This window comes from Mobula hypostoma, chromosome 8 (assembly GCF_963921235.1).
Source record: "Mobula hypostoma chromosome 8, sMobHyp1.1, whole genome shotgun sequence".
NCBI lineage: Eukaryota > Metazoa > Chordata > Chondrichthyes > Myliobatiformes > Myliobatidae > Mobula > Mobula hypostoma.
Window position 1 is genome coordinate 7487332 of NC_086104.1, and position 12033 is coordinate 7499364.

The 12033-nt window shown below is 42.2% G+C and overlaps 1 protein-coding gene across 3 annotated transcripts in view; it reads left to right on the forward strand.

Moving 5' to 3' along the window:
• The window catches only part of col12a1a (collagen, type XII, alpha 1a), a 394452-nt gene that overhangs the window by 99551 nt on the left and 282868 nt on the right, over positions 1-12033 (forward strand). For 2 of the 3 annotated variants that reach the window (XM_063055440.1, XM_063055439.1), the window contains exons 15-16: positions 2016-2208; positions 9941-10065. The exons of the other annotated variant lie outside the window; for it this stretch is intronic. In XM_063055440.1, coding sequence (XP_062911510.1) covers positions 2016-2208; positions 9941-10065 — 318 coding nt within the window. The remainder of the gene's footprint in view (positions 1-2015; positions 2209-9940; positions 10066-12033) is intronic. 3 annotated transcript variants of the gene reach the window in all.

Consider the following 12033-nt stretch of genomic DNA (forward strand, 5'->3'; position numbering starts at 1 on the left):
ATAGGAGCAGAATTAGGCCATTTGACTATGATTGCACATTGCACACTTAGATGGAGACGTAACGTAAAGGTTTTTACTCCTCATGTATGTGAAGGATGTAAGAAATAAAGTCAATTCAATTCATTGAGTCTTCTCTGCCATTCCATCACGGCTGATTTATTAGCCATCTCAACCCTATTCTCCTGCCTTCTCCCGGTAATCTTTGATGCCCTGACTAATCAAGAACCTATCAACATCAGTCTTAAATATACCCAATGACTTCAGTGCTCTCTGTGGCAATGAATTTCACAGATTCACCAATCTGTGCCGCAAGAAAATGTGATGCCAGTTGACTGGGTAGCCCCATATGACAGCTCAGTGCAGTTTTGTGGACATGATGTCTAATCAGAAGTGCCTGCTTTCGAGTAAGCCATTAATCTGACATACAGACTTGGCTGTCCAGGGTGGTTGCAACAGACCCAAAGGTACCATTTTGGAAGGGAAATGGGAGAGCTCTCCCAAGGTACAAATTGACCTTCACTAATCTGGCACCACTGGGACCTGAGGAGTGCCGGATTAGTGAAACTGCCGAATTACAGAAGAATCACATTAAGCATAATCAGGGCCGGATTATCGAAGGAACCGGATTACAGGTAGTCGGATTAGTGAAGGTCGACCTGTACTTATTTACTTAAGCTCATCACCCTTACTGGGGCATAGGCTGCCAACAGCAGCTCACCAGAGTTCCCTGCTCTGGGCCAATCTATCAAGCAGCCCCCAGTTGTGTCCAGCTTCGAAAATCTTTCCTCTCCCAGGAGTGTGGGCAGTGGAGCTTCTGTTGGCGTTTCTGTATCTCAGGGTCTTTACAGGGTGGGGTTGCTAGCCAGAAGCCCAACACTCCGCCTTTCACAGCCGGGCTTGGGACTGTCCATGGTGGAGTTTCCCCATGTCATAGCCAATATTTAATCGCCAACCACCCCGATCATCTCTCATCTCCCCTGTCCCATTGGGCAGAAGGCACAAACATTGGTTTCCCTGTCTTGCCATGGGAACTTTCTTCAATCACAGTGCTCTTGGAAATGATCTGGAAGAATTTCAGGATGTGTATTGTGTACATTTCTCCGACACTAAATGCACCTATTGAAACCTATTGATGAGGGGTATAGATAGGGTAAATGCAAGCAGACTTTTTCCACTGAGGTTGGGTGAGACAGGTTAAGGGTGAAAAGCAAAATACTTAAGGTGGGGGGAACATCTTCACTCAGATGGAGGTGCGAGTGAGGAATGAGCTGCCAGCAGAAGTGGTGGATGCGAGGTCAATTGCAAGATTTAAGAGAAATTTGGATAAATACATGGATGTGAGGGTATAGAAGGCTATGGTCCAGCTGCAGGTCAATGGGACTTGGCAGAATAATGGTTCAGCATGGGCTAGATGGACTGAAGGTTTTATTTCTGTGCTGTGGTGCCCTATGTCTAATGTGTTACAGAAATTCATATTTTTTCCTTATGCTGGCAGCCAATGCATTAATATAACGCGCACAAAATTCTAGAGGAACTCAGCAGGTCAGGCAGCATCTATGAAAATGAATGGACAGTCGATGTTTTGGGCTGAGACCCTTCATTGGTTCTTTGGTTTATCTTACTTGAGTTTGGAGTACTGCCAAAATCTGTTACTAATTTGCCTGCATAACTCGCCCATTACTGTTTCTGAAGACAATGAACTGTAACCAGGTCACTGTCCACACTGGAAAACTATGAAGCTGAAGTCTAAACAGTGTAGAATGCTCAGCCACATGTTGGCTCAGTCATAATTAAATGAAATTGGTTTCTGCTTGTTTCTCTATTCTCCCGGATCGTGTGGTTTTAGGATGAACAAGGAACATCTGTATTGTGTTCATTAGATGACCCAGCCATGTGGAGCCAATGTAATGTTATTAGTTGAATAATGAACTACTTCTCACCTGTATTTATATCTGCGTTCACCGATGTTCATGTGTTGAAGCCTCAGTTGTGATATTTCTGTTCTTCCCCACCAGCTTCACTATATAAACCTCCCCAAAACTTAACAACCTCCGATGCAGCAAGAACAAGTTTCAGAGTGACGTGGGAGCCTTCCCCCGGGGAGGTAACAGGATATAAAGTCATCTACCATCCAAGAGGAAGAGAAGAACAGCAGGGAGAATTGGTAGTAGGTCCTTATGATACTACCGTGGTCCTGGAAGAGCTGAGGTAAGGTGTTAAGCACTGAACTGGATAATATTACTTTCTTATCAGGGGGAGTGAGAAACATGAGTTTGAACAAATCTGATTGACTTTTAGTTCAACAGACTGGTTCGTCTTCCTCAAATAACCATCCCTACCTGGCCCTTTACAGTTTGGAAACTTTCAAAGTTCAGGGTAAATTTATCACCAAAGCACATAGAGACTCAATAACCACTTTATTAGGTACCTCCTTACTTAATAAATAAAGTGGACACTGAGTGCATGTCACCATATAATGTCCTAAGATTCATATTCTTGTGGGCATTCACAACAGGGATCAATGAATCAATGAAAAACTACACACAAAATGTGACAAACCACCAGTGTGCAAAAGAAGACAAACTGTGCAAGTACAAAGAAAAGATATCTAAATAGGTCAGTGAATAATACTGAGAACATGAGTTGTAGAGTCCTTGAAAGCAAGTCCATAGTGTTGAAGTGAGTGAAGTTATCATTAATAAACATGGGTCATAGACAGCCAAGGATGGTCAATCTTCTTTCTTGGTGAGAAGCTTTGACTTCCCAACCCCGTAGTGACACGTTATGAATCAGGAGATTTATAGACCAAAATCATGTGCTACCATAAGAGCATAAGACATAGGAGCAGAATTAGGCGATTCGGACCATAGGGTCTGTTCTGCCATTTCATCATGGCTGATTTATTATTGCTCTCAACCCCATTCTCCTGTCTTCTCCTCGTAACCTTCAATGCCCTTGCTAATCAAGAAACTTTGCTTTAAAAATATCCAACGGCTTGGCCTGCACAGCCATCCGTCGCAATAAATTCTTCAGACTCGCCACTCTCTGGCTAAAGAAATTCCTCCTCATCTCCATTCTAATGGATGTCCCTCTATTCTGAAGCTGTGCCCTCTGATCCGAGACTCTCCCACTATAGGAAACATTCTCCCCATATTCACTCTATTTAGGCCTTTCAATATTTGTAGCTCAAAGGTCGATTCTATCCTGGTCAGTGGAAGACAAATGGCCAAAGTAAATTTCTTATCGAAGGACATAAGCAGTATGTCATCAGGTACTACCCTGGGATTCACTTCCCTGCAGACAGTCACAGCAGAACAAAAAGAACAATAGAATCAATGAAAAATAATAGAATAAATGTTTATCTGCTGAGAGAGGCACCGAATCCGTGGAAAAGCAGTGTAAGCTCTGCTTGCTTTGTTCTCCCAAGATTTCCTCCTCTTTCTGCTGTAGGGAATGAGTGGGGGAAATGCCTAAATATGCTGGATTTATTTTCCATTTTCATTATCAATTCCTGTGCCTAGAATTTATAATGTAAACTGTCCATGTAAACATGTCACACGGAAATTGCACTCATCTGTTCGTCCCGAGCATTTGAAATTTAGTTCTAAACATCTATTGTCCGAATTATAAATAAATCATCTGAACTCCTTGACTAGATTCCAACTACCTCACTCCTCGGTGTCTCCAAGTCCATTTAAGACATTTGAATCCCTCAGTTTGTTTCTTGATTGCCACATTCCCTGGTGTCCATTGTGATACAGATCCATTATTCTCCATATAAATCATTTGAACACAATCTCATTCCAGCCTGTAACCTACTCCTACTCCACTATTCCACGATTAGCCTACTTGAAACCTTGTTTTCTAGCACCCCCGCCCCCCGGCCTTTTCTGGTAGGATTTATTTCCCAGTCTTAATGGAACAAGTTTTGGAAGTTGATACTGATATGGGAAAAAGCAAGTTTTCTCCCTCAACTGCGAACTGATACGTTCATTTGTCTTAATAAAAATGATTGACTTTTTGCCCTGACTTCTGTTTACTTAAGCAAGTCTTTGAACCTCTGAGCCTTTTGCTTTCCAAATTCTTCCAAAAGTCTGTGAAGTCTGTCATCATAAAAAAAAACAGAACTTCTATAATTTTCTTGAGAAAAATGTAGTTATTGTGGAGAAAGTTAGGTCCGGGGCCAAGGATTGCAATGGAGCAAGCCTGGGTGTGTGGTAGTTTAAGGACAAACTTGGGTGAGGTTGGAAAGGAGTGATTAGACAGAGTATGGGAGATAGCAGTTCACAGAAAAGACTCAGTGGGGGATGTACTTCTTGGGTCAGTTGGTAAAATTTCATCTTGCCCAGAGCATACTGGGGCAATTCTACACTGCCATCATAGAGGGCACCCTCACATCTGCCATTACTGTCCGGTTCAGAGCAGCATCCTCTCAAAATATACGAAACTATCGGGTCGGCAGAAAATGTCACTGGCTGCAGTCCATCATCACTGCAGGACAAAGAAATGGACAGGAGAAAGCATTCTGGACACTACCTGTCCTGCAAACTGCCCTTTCTTCAAGCTCCCTACTGGAGAGCGCTATAGGGGTATTGAAACAAAATCTTTACACCATCTTACATGCTTCTTCCCACAGACTAATAATCTAATCAACCATTCTAGATATACCCCCACATCCACATCTTTCTCTCTCTCTTTATTACTCGTGTTACTGTAACCACTTTTCATAATGTTGTTTACATTGTAAGTATAGATCATGCCGGTATTTATATATTTAAGCACATTTTATTCCATGTCCTTACTTTAACCTCATACTTTATTTTTATATAATTCTTTATTCGTTATAACTGTTGGAAGTTGTTTTTCATTGCATGCCAACATATTAGAGCAAATTCCTAATACGTTTGTATATGGTGGATAAAATTGATCCTTGATCCTTGAAGGACATCAAGCTTGAGTGAGATTGAAAGAGCAAGATCCAATGGTTTTGGGACTTGAGGACCATAAGATATTGGAACAAATTAGGCCATTCAGCACATCGAGTCTGCTCCGCTATTCCATTATGTCTGATTTATTGTCCCTCTCAACCCCATTCTCCTGCCTTCTCCCCGTAAACTTTGATGTTCGGACTAATTAAGAAACTACCAACCTCCTTTTAAAATATACCCTATGACTTGGCCTCTACAGCCACCCTCTGGCTAAAAAAAAAATTCCTCTTCACCTCTGATCTCAAAGGATTGCTTTGTATTCTGATGCTGTGCCCTCTGGTCCTAGTCTCTTCCACTACAGGAAACATCCTCTCCACATCCACTCTGCCTGGGCCTTTTGGCAGTCAATAGGTTTCAGTGAGATCTCCCCTCATTCTTCTAAACTCCAGTGAGTACAGGCCCAGAGTCATCAAAGGCTACTGATACGTTAACCCTTTCACTCCTGGGATCATTCTCATTAACCTCCTCTGGACTTTCTCCAATGTCAGCACATCTTTTCTGAGATAAGGGACAAAAAGCTGCTCACAATGAAGGCTGTGCTCACAATGATTTCCATGAAGAAAGTAATTTTCCTGAGAAGTTGGTGTCTGATTCTGGGGGAAAAAAAAACAAATATTCAAATAAAATTAGGAAGTTTTGGAAGAGTTAATTTTTTGATGGTAAATTAGCAACAACAGCAATGGATTGAATCCAATCAGAAATGTCATCACTGCTTGGAGTGGAGTCAGTGTGATGAAAGTTTGGTTACAGGCCAGCCTGGGGTTTGTGGTGGCTGCTTTGCATTACTTGCTCTGCAGGCACATCTTCTTCTCATTACGATCTGACTGACTGAGAGGCCCCTCGACCAGACGTTTGTTGTCCGTCCACCTGCCCATGAGTGCCCAATATTTCCCTGCATCGCTCACTGAGCCCAAGTCAGAGTGAAGCTGAGGGATTACCATCTGATGTAGTTTCCTTCTGTTTGAGTCAGAAAGAAATCTCTGCAGATTGCTTTATCTGTTGCTTATTAAGCCATGATGAGGCTGTTTTCATACATTACGGACCTTTCCATCATCATTTAGAGCCAGGTTCATTATCACTGATGTATGTTATTTGTCTGAAGAAGGGTCTCGCGCTGAAACGTCAACTGTACCTTTTTCCATAGACGTTGCCTGACCTGCAGAGTTCCTCCAGCATTTTGTGTGCGTTGCTTTGTACTTCCAGCATCTGCAGATTTTTTCTTGTTTGTCATGAAATTTGTTGTTTTATGGCAGCAGTACAGTGCAATACATAAAATTTACCACTTTCTTAGAAAGATTCGGCATGTACTCTAAAACTTTGTCAAACTTGTATAGATGTAGGGTGGAGAGCATCACAGCCTGGTATGGAAATGCCAATGACCTTGAATGGAATAGCCTTCAAAAAGTGGCGGATACAACCCAGTCCGTCACATAAAAAACCCTTCCCCACCACTGAGCATATCTACAAGGGGTGCTGTCACAAGAAAGCAGCATCCATCATCAAGGATCCCCACCATCTAGGCACTGCTCTCTTTTCACTTGCCATCCAGTAGGACGAACAAGAGCCTTAGGTTCCACACCACTAGGTTCAGGGAAAGTTATTACCCCTCAACTATCAGATTCTTGACCAGAAGGGATAACGTAATTTACCCCATGATGCCACAAACTACAGATTTACTTTCAAGGATTCTACAACTCCTTTTATCAATATTTATTTATTATTATTATTAATTCATTTTTCCTTTTTTGTATTTGTCTTTTGCACAATCACGGGACAATTTTTGCAACAACCAATTAACCTACCCAGTACATCTTTAGATTGGGAACAAAAACAGGGGACTGGGAGAAAACCCATGTGTTTCACGGGGAGGATGTACAGAGACTCCTTACAGAGGATACCAGGTCTGAATTCTGAACTCCGGAATTCTCCGAGCCAACTACTACGTTACCTTGGTGACTACTTCACGCAGTTTTGGTTGTCAGTGAACAGGTAACCAGATAGAGTGAGCCTGCTTGGTGTTGCTGGCATTTTCCTTCGTCTTATTTATTTATTTTTTGAGTTATAGTGCAGAATAGGCTTTTCCGGTCCTTCAAGGTGCTGTCCAGCAATCCCCGATTTAACCCTATCCTAATCATGTGACAATTTATAATGACCAATTAACCTATCAACCGGTACCTCTTTGGACTGTGTGAGGAAATCGGAGCATCTGGAGGAAACCCAAATGGTCAAGTCAAGTCAGATTCATTTATAAAGCACATTTAAAAACAACCCATGTTGACCAAAGTGCTGTACAAACCATAACAGATAGCTAAAATCACAAATACAAGAATCACAGATATAAATAACAAGGCACTCAGCTTATAGGCACAAAATAAACAACACATGAGCCGAGGCACAAGCCAAAAATCAGCCACATCAGGAAGATTCAAACGCTAGTGAATAAAGGTAAGTTTTGAGCCTGGACTTAAAGAGTCAATGGATGGGGCAGATCTGATAGGGAGGGGAATGCTGTTCCACAGTCTAGGGGCTACAACAGCAAAGGCCGCGGTCACCCCTGAACTTAAATTTAGATTGCGGGACAGCCAGGAGCCCCAAGTCAGCCAACCTGAGGGATCTGGAAGGGGTTAGAAGGTCTGCGGTATAGGAGGGGCCAGCTCACATAGGGCTTTATAAACAAACAGGAGAACCTTAAAATCAATTCTAAACTGTACTGGTAGCCAGTGGAGAGAAGCCAGGATTGAAGTAATATGGTCCCTCTTCTGGGCACCTGTCAGGAGCCTGGCTGCGGCGTTCTGGACCAGTTGCAGACGGGACAGGGACGACTGACTAATCCCAGTATACAGGGAGTTGGAGTAGTCCAAGCGGGAGGATATAAGGGCGTGGATGACTTTCTCGAGATCTTTGAAAGAGAGAAATGACTTGATTTTGGCAATAGTACGAAGCTGGAAAAAAACTGGCTTTTACTACTGCATTAACTTGCTTGTCAAACTTAAAAGCGGAATCAAATATCACACCAAGGTTTTTGACATGGGGTTTGACAAGGGTGGACAGGTTACCAAGACTGTTGGTAATCACGGATGGAGTCGGGGGGGCCAAATAGGACAACTTCAGACTTGCCTTCATTCAGCTGTAGGAAGTTTTGTGCCATCCAACACTTTATGTCCTCAAGGCAGTTCAAGAGGCTGACTAGATTTGACTGGTCATTTGGTTTCAAGGGGAGATAAAGCTGTGTGTCATCAGCATAACAATGGGAGGAAATGTCCTGTTTTTGAATGATTTGACCGAGGGGAAGCCTGTATATAGAGAAAAGAATGGGACCTAGGATGGAGCCTTGTGGGACTCTGCAGGAGAAACTGGCTGTAGAAGAGGAAAATTTGTCTATGTTGATGGAGAGGCTTCTATTTTTGAGGTAGGATATAAACCAATTCAAAGCAGTGCCATCAACACCAACCCCGTATTGGAGACAGTCTATTAAAGTGGCATGATCCACAGTATCGAATGCTGCGCTGAGGTCAAGATGAATTAGGATGGCAGAGTCACCTGAGTTGGTAGAGAGGAGGAGATCATTGTACACTTTCAGCAGGGCAGACTCTGTGCTATGATAAGCCTTAAAACCTTCCAAGATTTGTTTTGGTGTAGGTAGGGCAGCAATCGACTAAGAATAACCTTTTCGAGAACCGTTGACAGGAATGGAAGTTTAGAAATAGGTCTGTAATTATTAGGTTACTAGGTAAGGTAGGGTCGAAACTGAGATTTTTCAGGAGGGGCTGGACCACAGCACGCTTGAAGCAGGTTGGAACAGTACCAGTGGCCAGGGAGCCTTTGATAATAGAGAGGATGCTGTGACTGGCTATGTCAAAGACATCCTTCAGGAGGGCAGTGGGGACAATGTCAAGGGGACAGGTTGCAGGTTCCATGGTGGAAACAGTCTTTGCATGGGGAAAAGGTATTAACTCTTTACAGTGGGAATTCTTTGGCAACTATCCAGAGGAATGATGTTTTGTTTAGCTGTATAAAACTGAACGGTTGACTGACAACAAACTTGAGAACTTGGAAAGGGTGCAGAAGAAGCTCACCAAGATGCTGTCTGGATTAGAGATAAAGAGAGGAGGGACAGCCTTATAAAATAGATTTTATAAGGCATTTGTCAGACTGGATGTGAGCTGTTTCAGGAACCTTATCTAAGAAAGGATGTACTGGCATTGCAGAGGGTCCAGAGGAGGCTCATGAGAATGAAAGGGTTAATATAGGAGGAATGTTTGATGACTCTGGGTCTGCACTCACTGGAATTCAGAAGAATGAGTAGTGACCTTATTGAAACCTACTGAATGTTGAAAGGCCTCGATAGAGTGGATGTTTCGCATGGTGGGAGAGTGCAAGACCAGAGGACACAGCTTCAGTATAGGGGAGGGGATGTCCTTTTAAAACAGAGATGAGGAGGAATTTCTTCAGCCAGAGTGGCAAATCTGTGGATGCCAAGTCATTGGGCATATTTAAGGTAGAGGTTGATAGATTCTTGATTAGTCAGGGCATGAAGGGTTATGGGGTGAAGGCAGGAGATTGGTGCCATGACGAAATGGCGGAGCAGACACACTAGGCCAAGTGGTCTAATTCTGCTCCTGTATTTTATGGTCTTCTGGTCTTATTGATGACAGAAAAGTGGAGCACTGCATGGGAGGGAAGGGTTAAGTTGACTCTTAGGTAGGCATATGGATAGGCGGAAGACTGTGTAAGAGGGAAATGTTTTATTGACCTTGGAGGGGGTTAAGTTGCATTGATTTCAGTGGATGTAGGTGAGAATATTGAGCAGCTGATGCTCTCATCTCACTGGGCAAATGATAAATTTCTCCCGCATTAACGTCATTTCACAATAGAGAAGCTGCATCCCTCATTTTGATTTTAAGGAATTACTTTGTCTAATGATGATGTCACTGTGCTTTTTCATCTTTCAGGGCTGGCACCACCTACAAAGTGGCTGTGTCTGGGATGTTCGAAGATGGTGAAAGTGTGCCGTTACTGGGGGAAGAACAAACAACATTGTATGACGTTAATCCAGAGTTGCCTTTGGGACCTCCAGGTAACCAGTCCATTGTCCAATGAGTAGAATGTGTTTTTTCTCCAGCCAGTGACATATGGGACATTGGTGCTTACAGCAAAATAGAGGTAGAGATTATCACAACATAGATAGAGGAGCTTACAGAATCAAACAAGGATACAAGAGCAACATAGAGGGTACAGTTGATCTCAACGTAGGACTAAGAGTTTATAGCTACATAGAGGTAGAGCTTACTGCAACAGACAAGAAAGAAGATAGAACTGGGACACAAAAAATGTACAGCACAGCAGAGGTCCTTAAATCCAGGATGTTCTGCCAATCTTTCAATCGACTCTAAGATCTATTTCATCCTTCCCTTCTGTATGGCCTTCAGCGCCTATCTATAAAATGTCCTTAATATACCTGCCTTTACCATTACTTCTGGCAGCATGCTTCATGCAACACTAGTCTGTGAAAACACCTATGTCTGACATCCCCCCTCCCCCATAATTTCCTCTAATCACCTTCAAATTATGCCCTTTGTATTAGCCCCTTCCATCATGGAAAAAGTCTCTGACCATCCATTTGGTCTATTCCACTTGTCATCTTGTACACCTCCATCGTGTTGCATATCATCCACCATTGCTTCAAAGAGGTAAGCCCGAGCTCGCTCAACCTATCCTCACAAGACACGAAGAGCTGTGAAGACTTGAAGACATAGAAGGAAGAGTTTATCAGGACCTACAGCAGGAAGAGCTTAGAGCAATATGGAAAATAAAGAGATGATATCAATAATAGGAGGAAGTGCTTACAGTAACGTAGAAGGCAGAGGTAACAGCAATGTAGAATTTACAGATAACAGCAACATAGAAGGTTGAGATTACAGCAACGTAGAATCTAGAGATTATAGCAATGTAGAAGGTCAAGATAACAGCAACGTAGATGGAATTGCTTATAGGAAGAGATTGTAGAAGGAAATGCTCTAAGCACATAGAAATGAACACTCAGTCTTTGAAACCTGTTGCACACTCATTTAAACCTGCATTCAGTTAAATTATCTGATTCATAGCATACCTTAAAACCCTGAACGAACAGAACAAATTTTCAAATAATGCCCTGCCTTAGCAACATTAATAATCACCAGCATTAGACTTATTCCTGTAAACGACTACCTTTTGATGCCTGTCACAATGGTTATATTTCCTACCAGTCCATTTATTTGTAGCTAACACTGATGTTAGAATAAATTATATATCTTCATTTTATTTATTTAGAGATACAGTGTGGAACAAACCCTATTGACCCAATGAGCCAGAATGTCCACTGACTCTCGTACTTAACCCATTAGGGTAACAGAACAATTTACAGTGACCAATTAACCTACTAACCAGTACATCTTTGGATGTCTTTTCTGTCCCCAACTCTCTTGAGGGTGTTCAGAGAGTGGCAGCAGTGTTGGAGGCTCTGTATAGACTGTAGGATTTGTATTGGCTGTTTATAGGAGCATTCCAGCTTGTTTCAATCTCTCCACCCCTTCCCAATGTCTCTGTAAATTCTTCCCTTTCAAATTGCCTATTCAGATCTCCTAGATCATTACAGTGAAATCTGCCCCCGCTACATAGGAGGAAGAGTTATCAGACCCTAAACAGTCAGTGCATTAAATATTTTTTCCTATTATAATTCTTGATTGACTCTTCACTTATTGTCCAATCACTTAATTAAATTCAAATCAAAACATTAGATGCTGGGAACCGCCAGCGGGTGAGGGAGCACCCGTGAGAAGAGAATATTTCGGGTTGAAAGGCTTTGGATCAAATAATAAATTAAGTTCTGGGATTTAACTCTTCAATCCTACTGTCTTTCTCAAAAGTCCTGAAGTAAGTCTATAATGCCTAAATCAGAATTAGAACCAGAATCAGAATCAGGTACATCATGAAATAATTTCACCAGAAGATGTCATGAAATTTGTTGTTTTGAAGCAGAAGGCATTGCAATACATAATAATTTAAA